Source organism: Eublepharis macularius, chromosome 14, assembly GCF_028583425.1.
Source record: "Eublepharis macularius isolate TG4126 chromosome 14, MPM_Emac_v1.0, whole genome shotgun sequence".
In the NCBI taxonomy this organism is placed as follows: Eukaryota; Metazoa; Chordata; class Lepidosauria; order Squamata; family Eublepharidae; genus Eublepharis; species Eublepharis macularius.
In genome coordinates, this window is record NC_072803.1 from 69,187,188 (window position 1) to 69,206,069 (window position 18,882).

The 18,882-nt window shown below is 46.8% G+C and overlaps 1 protein-coding gene across 3 annotated transcripts in view; it reads left to right on the plus strand.

Moving 5' to 3' along the window:
* The window catches only part of NOTCH1 (notch receptor 1), a 127,391-nt gene that overhangs the window by 52,843 nt on the left and 55,666 nt on the right, over positions 1–18,882 (plus strand). For all 3 annotated transcript variants that reach the window (XM_054998569.1, XM_054998570.1, XM_054998571.1), the window contains exons 5-9: positions 8,184–8,306; positions 9,378–9,611; positions 10,276–10,431; positions 11,157–11,342; positions 13,753–13,866. In XM_054998569.1, the coding sequence (XP_054854544.1) occupies positions 8,184–8,306; positions 9,378–9,611; positions 10,276–10,431; positions 11,157–11,342; positions 13,753–13,866 (813 nt within the window). The remainder of the gene's footprint in view (positions 1–8,183; positions 8,307–9,377; positions 9,612–10,275; positions 10,432–11,156; positions 11,343–13,752; positions 13,867–18,882) is intronic.

Genomic DNA, 18,882 nt, shown 5'->3' on the forward strand with positions numbered 1-18,882 from the left:
CAACAATAGCTCTGGCCTCCACATTTGGACCACTTGAATTTTCTGGACAATTTTCAAAAGCAACCCCATTGTAGAGCACATTACAGTAATTTAGCCAAGGTGTAATTAGAGCATAGAGCAGCATGAAAACCAAAAACGAGGGGAATATCTAACAATTGCACCACAAGGGGGACTGCAGTCCTGAGAGACCCCAAAGTGCTTGAATAGATACTGTGATGGTTTCTAAATTTTTGGTATTTAATTTTTAAAGTGCAAGTGCAGAAAGTGCAATCCTATTGTACATCCAGTCACTATAAACTATTTTTGTCCAAGGTATTGACACCCCAAGTAATTAACCAATGCTCCAAAATAAGGTAAGTATCACAGTTCATATTAATCAAGTCTGTTTTTCATTCTTGTTCTTTTTTCTCTTTTGCAGGCCTCTGGGCCCTGGTAATTGTTGTTTCGCTGTGTTCTCTTTAAAGTCTGAATGTATTAAGATATTCTTTATACGACTGGTTCATCTATACCCTACAGTAGGAAGAGCCTCACAATCTGGAATACTCTGGATAATATGCCAGTTTTGTTTAATGGTTCTTGAGATCTGTGGTCCCAGGGAGGTAAAGTCAATAGACCATTTGAGAACCAGTAGTCTAAAGGATATCTTAATACATTCCGACTTTAAAGAGAACACAGCGAAACAACAATTACAACAGGGACACTTTGCTTGTGGTCATTGTAATGCAATGTATGTGCACTGTCTGTGAACATTAATACTATTAAAGATCCCAAAACAGGAAGACCTTTATTTACAAAACATTTTTCCATATGTGCCACACCCGGTGTTGTTTGTGTGATAGTTTCTGTGGACTTTTATATGTAGGTAGTACGCTACACCCCCAAAAGATCAGAATTCAGGAACATCTTTCAAAAATCAGAAATCGTGTTAGTGACGCCTCGCTTGTTCAGCATTTTTGTCGATTTCACCAGCAGGAACATGAGCTTAGATATTCGGTTTTACACGTCTTAGAGACTAATTGCCACGTGCGAATGCAAAAATCGTTACTGCGGAGTGAAGGACGATGGATTTTTAGGCTTGGAAGTCTTGCCCCTTGAGGTTTGAATCATGAGATTGATTTTTCTGTATTTCTGTAAAGTAAGGTATGTTTCTTTAAAAGTCTATATGTTTGCTTTGTGTATATCTCTTAAGCCTCCCTCGCTTGCGAAATAATTAACTTGTTATATATAAACTCTGTTCGACCTCATACCAATATGAAAGACGCTGGAAATATTGCCAATGCATGTAAAGGTTTGATTGTATATGGAGATGTAAGTATTTTAAGTATTTATTGGGAATTGATAAGACCATGTTCATATTTATAATATTTATTGCATATTTATTGCTTTTAGCCTTGTAAGTATCTGTATACTTTTTAGGCAGTTTAAAATTTGGCTTATGAAGAAGCTTTGCGAAACAGGATGTTTCAGAGGCTAGCGCATCCGTTGCCAGCTCTCCCGGATCATCGCTTCCTGTTGGTTGTAACTTCGGTTCTTCACGACGGCTGCCTGCCTGCAAAAGAGAAAAAAGAACAAGAATGAAAAACGGACGTGATTAATATGAACTGTGATGCTTACCTTATTTTGGAGCATTGGTTAATTACTTGGGGTGTCAATACCTTGGACAAAAATTATAGTGACTGGATGTACAATAGGATTGCACTTTCTGCACTTGCACTTTAAAAATTAAATAGCAAAAATTTAGAAAGCATTGCAGTATCTATTCAAGCACTTTGGGGTCTCTCAGGACTGCAGTCCCCCTTGTGGTGTCAAAGAGCATCATGACCAGATCACACTTTTGAGGGCTTCTATCAGCTCATCCACAGCAGTTGGATGTCATGCACATATTGGTTGCACCTCCCTCCAAATCCCCTAACAATCTCTTCCAGTGGTTTCATACAGATGTTCCCTATACAATTTCACAAAATGGATCCCTGTGGGACTCCATAGCATAAATACTACGGGCTAAGCAGCAGACTCCAGCACTCCCTTCTGCAATCGGCTGGTCATGTACGAGTGGAGCCACCAAAGCGTGGTGCCTTCCTCTCTGCTCTGTACAGTCCCTCCCCAGAAGGGTATCAGGGTTGGTGGCATCAGAAGCCTCTGAGAAACCCAGAAGAATCAACACGGATGCGCTTCTCCTCCTACTTCCCCTAAAAAATGTAAAATTTCCAGAAGTTTTGAAACTGCAGAGGGAAAATATTTTCAGAAAAGAGTAGATTTGGGAGGAAATTGAAATATTTACTTACCTATCTTTTATTGGTTTAACAATATAAAATGCATAATTTATAACTTAGTGTAAAAATTGTACTATTTGGAATATTTTTGGAATATAAAATATCCTTGTTTTTTATAAGGCCCACTATTTAAGAAAGAGTTGCAAACTGCTGCTCCCTAAGCTAAAGGTAGAAAACAAGTTCTTTAGTAAATAAAAGGAAACGTATTATTTAGACAGAAACACTCTCATACAGTCACAACTCTTCAATAATATATTATCATTAAACACATTGTAGCCCTTATTTATACTGAAGCAAAAAATTATTGTTGAAGACGTTGTGTATGTCTACAGTTTACATAGGAATTATATATTAATAGCAGAGCGGCCTCGAAGCAACAGCTGCCCTGGCTTGAGCCAGATAGGCTAAGAAAGGGGTTCTTTTTTGCCTGCTTTGCCGCCACTTTGCTGCAGTGGGGGTGTTTCTAATTAGGCCTGGTTAAGACAGGTTAGGACCTACTGGGATTGACTGTAACAGTGCAGGCTTTTGCTTAAGGTAAGGGACAATGGTGAGCCCCCCAAGGCATCTGACAGTGAGGGGAGGCTTCCTGAACTGGCCTCTCGTGGCTTACCAGTCGGGGCACTGGGGCAGGGTCCCCTCGGGGCTGGGGCTTCCTTTATTTGAACCTTCGTGTTTACTAGCGTGGGGGGGAGGGTAGTGAAGCTATAGCCTCTCTCAGTATACTTTAGATCGCAGGCCATGAAAATACTGGAGTTTTACCATTCATACTGGCATGCCTCTGACAGCCCGTTAGGTAAAGGCTCACACTGAAAGCTGGGTATTGAGAAGGCTCAAGATCAGTTCAATAAATAAATCCCAGTTGAACCCAACTTTACTTGTGGCGTCTTCACTGCGGGGATGGTAGGGCAGTCTTTGGCCAGTGCCATGATCATACCCATCCTGAGGCAGGTCCGATAGGGGTCTGAAATCGGCTTACCTAAGGATGTGTAGGCAGTTCATGGCAGGGGCTGCATGTTCACCTAGGTGGGCAGTGTTGGAATGGGGCATCCCATCCAGCGCTCAGCCCTGAGTGCCAGTTGCTGACAAGGTCATTGTTCCTTCACAGAACCAGCCTAGGGGGGAGGGACTGGGACACTCCGGTTCGGATCCCCTTTTGCCACGGAAGCTCGCTGGGTGACTGGGGGATGGTCACACTCTCAGCCTAGTCCTACCTCACAGGGTTGTTTAAGGATAAAATAGAGGAGAGGAGAAAGGTGGGATATAAATGAAGCAAATAATAAATGAAATAAATAAACACACCATTTGAGGTGATGATACATATCTCCTTATGCCAGTTTGTTGCAGATCCATAATTGTGATGTAGAGGATGTATCTTTTTTATCCTGTGGCTCTCAGAATGTGTAAATTCCTTTCTTTTGTGGCGTAATGGCTCTTCATTGCCTCCCCCCCCCCCCTTTTTTTTTTTTGACATGAGACCAGCTTAATGGATACCTGGCATTTATTACCCTTCTTGAGTATTAAAAAGCATCCAGTGCCATAACTGAGAATTTCCTTTATAAGAGGTAGGGGATATTGCAGGGCTGCGATTACTTTTGCATACAGTTGGAGTGTGAACATTAGTAACATGCTCAGAGATTGGCTTTCCAAGAATCTCTGTATGTAATAAAAATAGGAATAATTCACTGTGCTGTTCAGAATTTTGGATAGCTGCCAGATACCATGCTAGAAAATCCTACTACTTGCCCTGGCCTAGTTGTGACCAAGGCGGAGTAGTGTGGTAATGTGCAATTTGAAATGAGGGGGAGAGCTGGGGCGAATCCCATCGAGAGGCTTAGCAAAAATATGCTTGAGGAGAGGGATCACAAGGAATTCTCAGTCCAGGCATAGAATCATAGGGTTGTAAGGGACCTCTAGGGTCATCTGGTCCAGCCCCCTGCATAAGGCATGAGGGAAAACTGCTGGTTCTTCCCTCTTTGTTCGTAGCTGGGAAGAAGGGTACACTCACATGGCTGCCTTTCCTCTCTGTCTTAGTTCTAGTTGTCAAGCAAGGCAGGTTGGATGTTGTCTTGGAGTGGGAAGGGGCCTTCTAGGCCACCTCATTCAGCACCCTGCTCTGGGCAGGAAATTGCAAGCAAGAGCATCCCAGGTAACTGGCTGTTAGCCTATGCTTGAAGACTTCCTAAGAGAGGGAGTGTTTATCAAGCATGCTGTTGGAAGTGTTCAGAATGTTCAACATATGTTACCTCAGCAATGCAACATCAGCCCTTTAAGTAGACCATTTGTATTGGGCTGGAAGGGCTCAAGCTTGCCTAAGGCCATTTATTACGTTCAGGATGTGAGATGTGGACTCTGCTGCCTTCTTGGAGCCACTCCACCATGTCAGTTCCTTGGTCCCTGAAGGGCTTGGGTTTCCAGTTGTGTCAGACATGGGTAAAGGATATATTTTTTATTGTTAGTAACGGTGGGGGCAAGAGAACTGGCTAGAGAGAAGTCTGTTTAAGGGGGCATTCCTGTTTTTTGGAGGGGCATTTCTAGCACATGATGGGCTTCACCTCTCAAGGTCAGGGAAGAAAATGTTTGGAAAGAACCTGGAGAGCTTCATCAGGAGAGCTTTAAACTGATGCCGCAAGGGGAAGGGGATGGTCAACATGGGGATTTCAGTGAAGAAGTGATAACAGCGGGGGCCCGACTGAGTAGGACAGATCAAACAAAGGTATGAGGCGACAAGTGCCTATATACCAATGCCTGAAGTATGGGCAATAAGAAGGAAGAGCTTGAGCTTGTCTTGCAAACAGAAGGCTACGATATAGTAGGAATTACTGAGGCTTGGTGGGATGATTCCCATAACTGGAATGTGGTAGTGGATGGGTACGAGTTGTTCAAGAAAAACGGGAAGGGTAGAAGAGGAGGTGAAATGGCATTGTATGTGAGGAGAGGGCTTGATTGTCAGCAAGTTCTGGAGAATGGGGTTGACAGCCCAGTGGAAAGTATATGGGTGGAAATAAGGGGAAGGAGGACAAAGAGTATTGTTGTTGGAGTCTACTACAGACCGCCTGACCAGGGAGAGGAAATGGATGCTGCCCCCCTTGAACAGATTGGTAGAGTATCCAGACTAGAGAAGGGCACGATTTGAAAATGAACCAAAATTCAGCACGAACCAGGCCGCTTTGTGGTTCGTGAACCAGCAGTTAGTCAGACCCCATTTCTGACAAACCACCGCAAACTTTAGGCTGGTTCGTTTGGTTTGTTTTTGGTTTGTCACTGCAGACAGCCTGGCGCCAATCAGTCAGTTTCCTAGGCGATGGGATGGACTTCCTGCAGACCTTCTGCTGGCCCGGAAGTGACCCGGAAGTGGTGATTTGCTGGCCCAGAAGTCAAATGTTCATGAACCGAAACGAACCGATTTGTGAACCAAGGCAGCTTCATGAAAGTTCATGGTTTGTGGTTCGTGAAATGTGATGAACCATGAACCGCACGGTTCGGTTTTCCCCCGGTTCATGCCCATCTCCAATCCAGACATCAGAACCTTATAATTGATGGTTGTTGTGGGTTTTCCAGGCTGTATTGCCGTGGTCTTGGCATTGTCGTTCCTGATGTTTCGCCAGCAGCTGTGGCTGTCATCTTCAGAGGTGTAGCACCAAAAGACAGAGATCTCTCAGTGTCACACAGTGTCTGTAGAAGGGTGGGCCCTTCTCAAACATGAGTTTTTGCAAGCTCAAGCCCTCACTATTCCAGCAAGACGGAAACATGGTAAGGGCTCCAAAAAAACAATATGAATGAACAGTGAACTCCAGAATGAGCTACGGGAGAAAAAGGAAATGTTCAGGAAATGGAGAGAAGGACAGACCTCTAAAGAGGAATATATGAGGGGTACTAGGTACTGCAGATCAGCCATCAGAGAAGACAAAGCTCAGTATGAGCTGGGTCTGGCCGGGGGGGCTCGCTACAATAAGAAAAACTTCTACAGATATGTGAGAAGCAAACGCAAGGTCAAAGAGGCAATTGGACTGCTTTTGGAAGGAGAAACTTCAAACTTCAAAAAGGATGTGGACAAAATCGAGAGGGTGCAGAGGAGAGCGACAAGAATGATCAGGGGTCTGGAGACTGAGCCCTACGAGGAAAGGCTGTGGGCCTTGGGAATGTTTAGTTTGGAGGAGGTTGAGTGGGGACATGATTGCGCTCTTTAAATATTTGAAAGGCTGTCATTTGGAGGAGGGCAAAGAGCTGTTACAGTTGGCAGCAGAGGGTAGGACGCGAAGCAGTGGGCTAAAACTACACGCACAAAGGTACCGGCTGGATATTAGGAAAAACGTTTTCACGGTCAGAGTAGTTCAAAAGTAGAATCAGCTGCCTAGGGAGGTGGTGAGCTCCCCCTCACTGGCAGTTTTCAAGAAGAGGCTGGATGAATACTTGTCATAGATGCTTTAGGCTGATCCTGCACTGGGCAGGGGGTTGGACTAGATGGTCTGTATGGCCCCTTCCAACTCTATGATTTTATGATAAACTCTTGATGGAGGACAGAGAAAAAGCAGATAGGCTTAATGATTTTTTTGCCTGTTTTCTTCCTGAAGAACTTGAGCCCATCTAGAGATGGTAGCAGACATGACAGTACACCTGGGTGGCTAGTTGATATTCACAGAGTGGTTGTGGAGAGGCACCTGGCTGCACTGAACGAATACAAATCCCATGGGCCGGATGGGGTGCACCCAAGAGTGCTCAAAGAACTTTCAAGAGAACTTGCAGAGCCTCTGTCCATCATCTTCAAGGCCTCCTGGAGGACTGGGGATATGCCACAAGATTGGAGAAGAGCTAATGTTATCCCAGTCTTTAAGAAAGGGAAGATGACTCAGGAAACTACAGGCCAGTCAGTCTGACTTTTGATGTTGGGAAGATATTAGAGCAGATTTTAAAGGGATCCATCTGTAAGCATCTGAAGGACTGCTTAGTGATCTGGGGAAGTCGACATGTTTTTGTCCCCAACACATCTTGTCAGACAAACCTAGTTTCCTTCGTTGAGTGAGTGATGAGCTTACTGGAACGTGGGAACTCTGTCGACATGATTTACCTGGATTTCAGTAAAGCTTTTGATAAGGTTCCCCATGATATTTTAATGGGTAAACTGGACTGGACTATAGGACCGTTTGGTGGATAGGGAACTGGTTAGAGGACCGCACCCAAAGAGTGGTGGTCAGTGGAATTTCATCAGATTGGAGGGAGGTGTCCAACGGGGTGCCTCAGGGCTCAGTTTTGGGTTCAGTACTTTTCAGTATCTTTATCAATGATCTGGATGAAGGGGTAAATGGGCTACTCATTAAATTTGCTGATGATACCAAATTGGGAGTGGTAGCAAACACCCAAGAAGATAGAATTAAAATTCAACAAGACCTGAATACTCTGCAGAGGGTGCAGAGGAGAGCGACGAGGATGATCAGGGGTCTGGAGACAGCCCTACGAGGAAAGGCTGAGGGCCTTGGGAATGTTTAGTTTGGAGAAGAGGAGGTTGAGGGGGGACATGATTGCTCTCTTTAAATATTTGAAAGGCTGTCATTTGGAGGAGGGCAGGGAGCTGTTCCAGTTGGCAGCAGAGGGTAGGACGTGAAGCAACGGGCTTAAATTACATGTAGAAAGATACCGGCTGGATATTAGGAAAAACTTTTTCATGGTCAGAGTAGTTCAAAAGTGGAATCAGCTGCCTAGGGAGGTGGTGAGCTCCCCTTCCCTGGCAGTTTTCAAGAAGAGGCTGGATGAATATTTGTCAGGGATGCTTTAGGCTCATCCTGCATTGGGCAGGGGGTTGGACGAGAAGGTCTGTACAGCCCCTTCCAACTCTCTGATTCTGTGATTCTGTCGCATTTCCTGTCAGACCATGTTGACATATGTGCAAAAACTTCCTTCTCCACCAATTGGCAGGTTTTACTGGTCAGAACTGTGAGGAAAATCTTGATGATTGTCCTGGAAACAGCTGCAAGAATGGAGGCACCTGTGTGGATGGGGTGAACACGTACAACTGTCAGTGCTTGCCTGAATGGACAGGTGAGGACCTTGGAAGGGAGTGCCTGAGGGTGACAAGGAAGGGCATTTTCCAGGGCCAGAGACTAGCTGAGGTCTGCTGCCCAGAAAGCTCCGTGCTTGGGGGGCCCAAGAAGATTGGAGGCGGCAGGAGAAGATTTGGGGTTTGCCGACTCCAGGCCATGGAGGGGTCTTTTGTCCTCAGGTCCACAGAATCCTGGAGCAAAAAGAGGGACATAAAAGTCACCCTATTGGAAAACTTCTGTTGCCACAACACAAGGATAATATTTGCATCATAGAAATAATTTTTATGTCGACCTTTTTGCTTTCACATTTCAAAATCTGAATTTCAAAATCCATGTCTAGCTTGAAAGGTGGTTGTCACCAACTTTTGATTTTGTCATGCACTAGTGCTGGACAAATTCTCATGCCCAAACCTATTCCCCCCCCCTAAAATTAAAATGTTTAATTTGGGGGTTTGAAAGTTAAAAATGAGAATTTCAGCTCAGTTTTTGGCTTTATAATTATTCCTTGGCTCAGTTACATTCATCATCTTTTCTCCTCAGGAGCCAGGAATAGATAGTCCTGTTTTATGATAGGAAATTCCTAAGATGATGACGTAGAAAATCAAGAGGTGACCCAATTTTGATACTTGGGCCTGTAGGACCTGAGCGCATTGGTTCTCAGTGCTGCTTCATGTATGATTGTTGCATGATTTTACACTTCACATGCTTTAAATGTACATCTAGAAGTGCAGAGCACAAACCCACCAAATGCGTTTGCCAGTGTGTCACATGCAGATTTGCTAGTCAGGAAACCAGGACTAGCAAACTTGCATCTGCTTTATTTACTTGTGTGAATGGGACAGCATGTTCAGAAGTGTTTGCGTGTTGATCCTGCATACTAGTAAATCCAGTACAATGACCAGTACCGATGCTATGTAATCAGAGGTCACAATGAATGCGGCTTGTGGTTGTGCTAGGAAAGATGAAAGCAGCCCTTTCTTCCTCCTGAGCATGTGGCAGAGGGGCCGATCTGTCCTTTCACCCAGCTACATGGTTGGGTGGCCATGTAGTTTTCTTCACTCTCTCCTAGGTCAGTACTGCACAGAAGATGTGGATGAATGCCAGCTGATGCCCAATGCTTGCCAAAATGGTGGCACCTGCCACAATACCCATGGTGGCTACAACTGTGTGTGTGTCAATGGCTGGACTGGTGAGGACTGCAGTGAGAACATTGATGACTGTGCCAGCGCAGCTTGTTTCATAGGGGCCACCTGCCATGATCGTGTGGCTTCCTTTTACTGTGAATGTCCACATGGACGAACAGGTGAGATTCAAAAGAAGGCAGCAGGATTGGTCCCAGAAAGTATAACAAGAGCAGGAGACATTGAGCAAAGCCATGGCAGAGCAAGAAGAGGGAGAACATCTCCTTTTGGAGGGGGACTGGGGTTTTCCGCTTCATGGAATACGTGAACAGAAAGCAGGCAAAAGGCTGAAACAACTGGTTAGCTGGGTGATCTTTGGAGTGATCGGGTGGGTGCATAATGGTATCTCTATTTCCTTCCCTGATTTTTCCCCGTCTTGCGAATCAGCGCTGCATGCCCTAGAGAGGGACGGTGAGCCCCTGGGTGGGGTTGTTCTGCATAGGCTAGTCTGAGCATAAGAAGTGTGTTTTACTGTACAGACTGGCAAGGAATCGGACCCTGCGACAGGTGGCTCTGTTAGGGAGAGGGGCCTCCTGCTGGGGAAGGGTGTTCATCTGGGCAGGCGTGTGCATTCTTCGGGATCAGAGTGTTGTGGTGTAGGCCTCCTTCATTTGTTGACTGGGATGTGTCTGGTTGGCCTAGAGCTCAGGCTGCCTTCGTTCTAAGCAAGGGCGGCTCTTGATCCCCATGAACAGAGGGCGCATGGGGCGCTCTTCAGGGCACTTGGAAGGTTGGGGCGGTTGTCTTGTTTGTGGACCTTCAGTATCTCTGCCCATCTTCTGATAGGTTTGTTGTGCCACCTTGATGATGCTTGTATCAGTAACCCATGTAATGAAGGCTCCAACTGCGACACCAACCCTGTCACTGGAAGGGCCATCTGTACCTGCCCATCAGGCTACATGGGACCTGCTTGCAACCAGGATGTGGATGAATGTTCACTGGGTGAGTCACCCACGTTTCACCATCCAGAGTACAAAGATGTGCCAGTGGGATCCTGGTCTGGGGATTCAGGACAAGCAAGAGGCAGGTGCTGGTAATGGTAAGGGGCCTAGAACGACCCAGGCAGCACAGCTCAAAGCTGGCAGGAAGCAGGCCCAAGGCAGAGTCTGGCAGAAGGGCCCAACTGTTCTCTGCTGCTCCCAGTGGGCACCATATTTACTTGGGAGAGGACCAGTTGGAAGGTCTGCACGGGGGAGGGGGGGTTCCCTGGATTAAGGGTGATGTCAAGAGCCAGAAGGCATCCTTAATTGTTTTTAAAGCAAACCATCTCATGCCTGTCAATTTTATCTCCATTATCAGTCCAGGCCTGAGTGGGGTATGCTGAGGCTCAGATCCCCTCCTTGAACCCAGTTTTTTTCTTCTTAATTCCCTGCTGGAAACCCCAGTGCAGTGGGTAGGTGGGGAATTTTCTTGTGGCGAGAGGGGAGAATCCTATGTGGGGTGTTGGCTAGAGCCTGGGAAGTCCCTCACAGGTTTCTTTCTCTTCCAGCCATTTCTCCAGTGCCTGCATCTTTTCTCCCACAGCTTGAGGGGGGATGGCTTTCAGCAGGAAAACGGCTGGACAGGGCTGGATAAAGCAGCACTTGGCCAGTTGCTCTGTTCCTGGGCTTGGCCCTCAGCCTTAGTCACAGCTGTCTTGGTGGACTCTCCCTCCTTGCCTTCCTTAGGAGCCAACCCTTGTGAACATGCTGGGAAATGCCTCAACACAGAGGGCTCCTTCCAGTGCCAGTGTCAGCAGGGTTACTCAGGCCCTCGGTGTGAGATTGACGTCAATGAGTGCTCCTCGAACCCGTGCCAGAACGATGCCACCTGTTTGGACCAGATTGGGGTCTTCCACTGTATTTGCATGCCAGGTAAGCCAAGGGGGGCGTGATTTCTTCCTGAAAGCTGGAGCTTATGGCTGCACGGTGTCTGGTTTGCCGCTTCGGGCAGGATGTTAGGGAGGAGCCCGGGCTCAGGTGCTGCCTGAATTCTCAAGGCCTGGATTTCAGGGGGGGGGGGCGGGGGGCCCTGGCTGCTTCCACGCAGGCAATTCTCTGTGCATCTCTTGTTGTTGCTGCGAATGCAGAGGCGTTCACAGCGTCCGTTCAGCACTTTTTCATATACTTTTCTTGCCTCAAACCCCCCCCCCCACAGCTCCCTTTTCCTCCCCATCCACTGAAGAGGGTTTTTTTTAAAAAAAAAATTGGGAATTGCTAGACTAGGGATTGGCACGTACCATTATGACACTGTAATGGATTTTTATCTGTGTCTAATTAAGGCTTCCACTGAACAGACTAAAACATTTTATCTTAAGTCCTGGACAGCTTCTAGACCTTAGATTAAGATCTGAACCTGCTTCACTCCTTTAAAGAGGCTGCTTGCCGGTTCAAAATTATTTATAGGGTTCTTTTTGCAATACATTCCCCCTAAGACACAAAGACTCCTTTTTAGAGTTTACAGTTTTCTTTTATTGAAATAAAGTCTAGTCTTTTTAATGATGCAAGATATCAAAATATACATGCTTATTAATATAAAACCTACAAAGATGGAACAAATAAAGGCAACAAGAATTAAGGTTCCTAACATTTCTCAGTTAATTCTAAGTTTAAATAAAACAAATTTACTATGAAATGCATTAAGGTTCCCATAGCATATATTACAAAGTTAAATTTCTCACCTAAATCTTTATGAGATTTCTTTCAGCCAGAACTCTGATCTGCTATCTGAGTTAGCACCTTTTTGTATGTTATCGTATTCAACAATCTAAAACCTTTTTCACGTGATAGCATAGATAAACTATGATTGGTTTAAGAATGAATGAATTATTCATATTTTAACTATGTGACATTCTGATTAGCCAAAAAGTGACGCTATGTCCAGCTGCAAGATAAAAAATATTTCAGTAAAAATGACAGAAGAAGTTAAGCGAGCAGATCGTCAGTGGTCCATTCTATGATTAGAGAACGTTTATCTTGATACCGTCCACTATTTTTAATTAGCTGTCAAAGATGAAAGAACACCTGTGTGGTTATACAACAAGTTAGAAAAAACTACAGTAAAGTTCATATAAAGTTCACTAGAATACATATGTATCACTAAATATAATGTGCTCTAAACAATATTACTATGACAACATTATGTTGCTATAGCAATCTAGCAATTCCTGATTTTTAAAAAGACTGGGTGGGTGAATGGCGGCTGTGGGGGCTAATGTGAGGCAGACGGCACCACTCTGGGCAGGACCTGCAACAATCCACTCTTCCCTGCCCGCCATGGCATCCAAAGGTGTTTTGACTCTGCCTGTCCAAAAAGGCCATACTAAACCAGGTTTGTGAAACATCACAGCCAAGGTGGGGCAGCAGGGGACCACAGGCGACGGATGAATCACGTGAATGCTGCCAACAACAGCATTTCTGTAAGGCAGCCAAAGCGGAGCAGATCATCTCTGTAGGAGTAGCCACTCTGGAGATTCTGTGTTACCCTTTCTCGACTCAGAAATTTGCTCGCTGCAACCATCAACTAAAAGTTGAATTGACTGTAAAAGCCAGAGCTTTAAAAGTACTGATGCAAAATGCAATGTATTTAGAACACCATAATGATGTTATATGGTGGGGACAGCTGTGAGACCTCCAGAGCTCATGAATCCCACACAACTCATGACCCTGAAGGCAGCCTACCAGGCTTGTGTGGCAGTCCTTTTGGTGCCTGTTTGTGCAGCGTGCCCTCTGTGTGTGTGATGAGTCCGATGGCACCTTGGAGACCAATAAGATTCCAAAGTGTAAGCTTTTGAGAGTCAAAGCTCCCTTCTTCAAGGTGCCCCTGGACTCAAATCCTGCAATTCTACTGTAGACCAACACAGCTACCTACTTGAAACTGGGGCAGGGGGTGGGGGTGGAGAAAGAGAGAGAACATAAGTGAGTAAATGAGCAAGCAGGCAAAACGGGGGTTAGTCAAGAACCTGGCAGGCCGGGGTATGGGGCTGGTGGGCTGCATTGGCTCACAAGTTGTACTGGAGTCATATAAGCCCCACAAAAAACTTGTATTCTGAAGTTTTCCTGGGAGGAGGGTGATGTGAGAGACATGGGCAAATGTGGTTCAATGTTGCAGAATTGTGGGAAGCATGACTAACAAAGCAGGGACAGCTGAGTCCGTACAGGGGGAGCAGCCAGCCTCCCATGTGCCATGAGGTCCAAGGGGCAGGGCGTTGTGACCACCCCTGTGTTTTCCTTCCACTCACTGTGCGAGAGGCCTTGATTTCCTTTTTCTTTTCTCAACCTGCAGGATACGAGGGCGTTTATTGTGAGATCAACACAGATGAATGTGCCGGCAGCCCCTGTCTGCATAATGGGAACTGTGTGGACAAGATCAACGAGTTTGTCTGCGAGTGCCCTCTAGGTAGGAGAACGGAGCGATCAATGGGTTTGCCTGTGGCACAAAGCCTTTGTTGTAGAAACAGAGCAGAAACTAATTCACCTGCCAGAGGCAATGCTGGCCTGGCAGATTTAAGCCCAGCTGGAGTGTGTGGCTTGGGGGGAACAGCATACCTTTCTGCATTGTCCTTTCTGCTTCTTGCAATTGAAAGGAATTTGTTGGTTGGATGGATAGGGAGCCTTAACGCTATACATTTTCTCATTGCTTTGAGGAAACATTACTAAGAAAGACGGGCAAAATTATCAGCTGTGATAGCTAAATGGTGCCAGCTTGTTCAGAGATGCTGTCCTTCTGAATACCCGATGCTGTATTTTCACTTTTCTGCCCTTCCTGTGGGCTGCCAAGAGGCACGTGGCTGGTCTTTTGTTGGAGGCAGTGCTGGGGCAGACAGCTTATCCCACATGTGAGTTCTCCAACTCTGAGAACTCACTCCAGGCAACACAAGAGCCTTTGAAAAACGTGGCCCCGGTTGGTTTCTTGAAGTCTGAGGGGCTGCAGAACAGCCTGCTCTGGTCTCCTCTGTAAGGGAGTTTTCTGCTCTTCTGATAAAAGGGACCTTTTCCGTCTCACTCAGATATGGGAGGGGGGGGGGCTCTTAGAAAAGTCTTCCTCTCCTCCTCCTGTCCCACAGCCTCTCAGCAGAAAGAGACCCTATTCTGTTCCTCCTGTTTGGGAGCAAAAGGAGAGAGGGGATGAGGAACAATTTAAATAACAGCAGCAGAAAACTTTGTATTTGAAAGGGCTCCCAGTTTGGGGGGGGGGGTAGATTTAAATAAGGTGTCAAAGCCCAGGGCAGTGAGGCCAGACAATGCGTGAGGGCTGGTTAATCCATGCAATGTGGTTCGGCTCCCCTAGAGATGCAAATCAGGTCCTCAGAGCTGGGCTGGTTGGGCAGCTGTTTCCATGGCAAAGGAAAGCTGGCCTGGAAAAACTTGATTCTGGGGGAAGGGAAATTCCCTTCCCTATTTATGTGGGTTTAGAGACCCTGTGGAAAGAAGTTGGGTGGAATCCAGTGCCACTTAGGCAAGGCCACACTCCAGCATCAGTGTGGCCCTTGGCCAGACTCAAATTCCTTCTCCTTTACATGTATGAAGGAATGGACGTGCAGGCCCCTGTTCCTCTGAGCCCCTGGGAGGACGAAAAACCCTGTGGCCATCTCAAGTTTCTGCTTGACAGTGGCGTCCCTTTCCCTTGCCCCTGGGGGTTGCCAAAAACAAACTGGATATCACCTGCTGCCACCAGCACCTCTGAGAGTATCTCCTTCTAAATGGAGTTGTACATCTAGTACTCTGGATCTGCATTGTCACTGAGAGGTCCTCTTTAGGTTCTCCTTAGTTGCTGTGCTTCGTGCTTGGCTCTTGCCCACCAGCATGGCAGAAGCCTGTTTCTGTGTGGCTTCAAATTGCTATCTCGCCCCGGGGACAGGGGCGGTGGCAGACTTTCTGGCGCCTGAGGCTGCCCCTACGTGTGTGCGTCCTGGACTACATGATGACATCACTGTGTGTCATCACAGTCGGGCGCGGTGGGTGGCTGGGGAGGTTCTGCCCACCGCCCCAGACGCTGCTGCACCCAGCCGGGGGCGTGTGTTGGCGGTGATGGCAGCGTGGAGCGGGAAGGCAGGCTGCAGCAGCTGCAGGCCAGGCCAGGCACGGCAGGCGGCCGGAGTGGCCCGCGAGCAGCTTCCCATCCCTCCTGCTCAGCTGCCAGCACTGCTGCTGCCAGCTCTGTGGCACGCCCCCCCCCCCCGGCGCCCCCTTCAGTGCCTCAGCGCTCGAGGCAGAGGCTGGACCTGCCTCAGTGGGTGCGCTGGCCCTGCCCAGGGATGGCACACTGAAGGCACACTGACTTGCTACACCTTCTCATACATGTATTGCAGAAAGAAAGACCAAATGTGTGATTCCAGAGATCAGGCTTAGAGCATTCAAAATATTTTAAAAATTAATAAAAAGAATACATATTCTGTTCAAGAATTCAGGCTGAGCAGAGGTACAAAGAAAATATAAAGATATGCAACCCCTGATGCCTAATTCAGTACTTATTTTAAGTGACATTTAAATAGGACAGCCTACTTATTTAGGTGGGCCATTCCATAAAGTGGGGGCTACCACAGAGAATGCGTGTTGTAAGGTTTTGCGTGTAATGTATTTAATTTGGATTTCATTTCTGCTTGCTAATGTGGGGCTTTTAATAACTGTTACTGTGGTTTGAATGCAGGCCTCTGAGGAAAGGAGCGGGGGGCTGGATGGGCGAGAGGACAGTGAGATGACTGGGCAGCGTACGGACGGAGGGAAAGGCTGAGAGTCCGTCTTTGGGTGTCTTAGAGAAAGGATTCTGGCGGAGTCAGGCAAACTGTGCGTGCACCTGGGTCCGTTTGTATAAGAGAGAGAGAGAGCTGTGTGGAAAGGCCTGAGTGAATCTATAAGGATGAGAAAAGAGTTTATTCTGTTAGCGAAGACCTGTGTGGAAAATTACTTTGCGTGACTGAGTCTGCTGTGATTATACTTTTTAAAAAGGTAAAGCACCAAGTCATTACTGACCTATGGGGGGCTGTCACATCATGACATTTTCTTGGCAAACTTTTGTTACGGGGTGGTATGCCATTGCCTTCCCCACTCATCTACACTTTACCCCCAGGAAACTGGGTACTCATTTTACCGACCTCGGAAGACTGAGTCAACCTTGAGCTGGCTACCTGAACCTGGCTTCCGCTGGGATCGAACTCAGGTCATGAGCAGAGCTTGGGCTGCAGCACTATAGCTTACCATTCTGTACCATGGGGCTCCTGTTATACCTTTAAGAAAGCTTAAGAGCTATTCTGAAACCAGTATGCTTATCAGAACTCTGCAACCCTCATGTGTTTTATAAATAAATTCTACTTTTGGTTAAGAATAAAGGGTCCCGTTTTTTACCTCATAGCCACCTCTGTTTGTTGACCGTTCTGTTCTACTACCGTCTACAACAAGCCTCCCTATATTACCAGTTAAACCGAGGAGGCCCAAGGTGAGAGCCTGTGGCGGCAGTGAAAGCCTTTTGAGGGAAGCAGACATACATAGATTACAAAAACACAAAAGGGAAGGTGTTCTCAAGGGAAAAGCCTGGCTAAAGAGGAGAACACCTGAAAGTGTCTGTGAGTGGAAATAAAAAGAATGCCGGTTCTGACCAGAGCCCTCCTGAAGTAAAAGTTCAAAGTAACTCAAGCAGGAGCCGAAGGCAAAGGGTTAAAAACAAGCAAACCATTACCCAGTTCTTGATTTTGCCCCTTTGCAGGTTTGCACCTGCAGAAGGAACAAATCCAGCTTTTCAGCCTCCCTTTACTCACCCAGATTTGGGGTAATAAATTCACATAAGTTATCTCTAGTGTGTACCTTGGTTTATGTAGCGGGCCAGCGGGGCCTCCCACTGAACTTCTTAGAGTTGAGAAACGAAGGCTGCATTCAGACACTGAAATTGCAGCTAGCTTGTTGCGCAAGCCCCACTTAGTATGCCCCGTGTCGGTGACAGTGTTTGGAGGTCCCAGCTGTGTGCTGCCTGCCTCCAAGCAGAGTACCTAAGCACACGGGCACGACCCCTTCTCTGGGCAAACAGTCTAAGCCCATTGAAATGGGCTTTGGCTGGAGTGACTCTGCTTATGACTGCGCTGAAAGTGTCCTTTGCAAGCAGCTTACCCAGCACTGGTCAACTGCAAGGAACGGGCAGAGAAGAGAGGCAGGTGGGACTAGGGCTGGACAGACCTCCTTCAAGTGCTTTTGGCTGCTCTTGGCTAAGTAGCTCATCCCCCCTCCATCTAGTGGCTTCACGGCATCCTTTGAATATCCTGAAAAAAACTATAGATGTATTACTCCTCCCCCATTTCCCCTAAAAATAACAAAAAATACTGGCTTGTGATGTGTGCAAAGGCTAGGAGCCATGATCATCATGTGTTGTAGTGGACTATAATGCAGGAATTTTTTTTTTAAAAAAAACCAGCTGCCATCTTCTTGTCCTCAAAAAGGTGCATCATTTCACTTCCCAACCTGAACCCATGTGGTTTTTCTCATGTAGCCTCCAAAACCTGCTTGTGCCTAAGTTCCAGGGCCTGGACTGTGATGCCCACCACCCATTATTTCCTTCTCCCCACAAAGGTGCATCTTCTCAACAACCTCCCTTTTCGCAACCAGCCCTCTTCAGTTACCCATAAGGAAATCACAAGTTCCTGACCTCCGCCCAGCCACCTACCTGTCATCGATCAGTGAGGACAGCGGCTGGAGGGCAAACAAGTAGCACCTGTGGTTACCCCAGAAGTGCAAGTGGGAAACAGAGATTATACTAGGGGGAGTTCTGTTTTTGCTGAGATGATTATGCTAAGGAGAGTTCAGTTCAGAGCCTGAGACCAGTGTGAGGCATGGTGTTCTTGAGGTGCTATGCGATGGCTCTGCTTCGTCTTATTTGCCATGCCAGCTGGTACCTGTAGCTCTCATGCTGTCTTCCCAGAGGCCACAGCTTGGGCTCTAGGTGCTGCAGGACTGGTGAAAGGAGGTCTAGACAAGCACCAGATTGTGGTCCAAACTGTTATCCCATGTTGTGAAGGATGCAATAGGCCAACATCCCGTCAGTCACACTGGCTTTCCTAGGATCAACAGAGACCTCCATAGAGCTTTCTGTCTCCTGAATATTATCTCCATGATCTTCCTTGCACAGGTTAGCTAGGTCTTCCTACTTATGGCAAGGCGAGGAGCTTGAGGTAGGGCTGCAGCTCCTAAGCTCCGATCAAAGCAGATCTTACAGAGTACCCCAAGCAGATGATACTGGAGTCCAGCTTGGCAGCCGGAGAAAAAGGTCCAGAAGATGGCTGCAGAGTGGCTGAGCCCAGACTCTCAGGCATACCTGTTTGTGAGTTAGCATTGGGCATAGCCTGGACGGTCGTGCTGTTGTAGTGCTTTCTGTTAGATTTTTTGGAAGATAGGAAGAGAACTTTAAGTGCCTTTAAATCTTGAACCGACA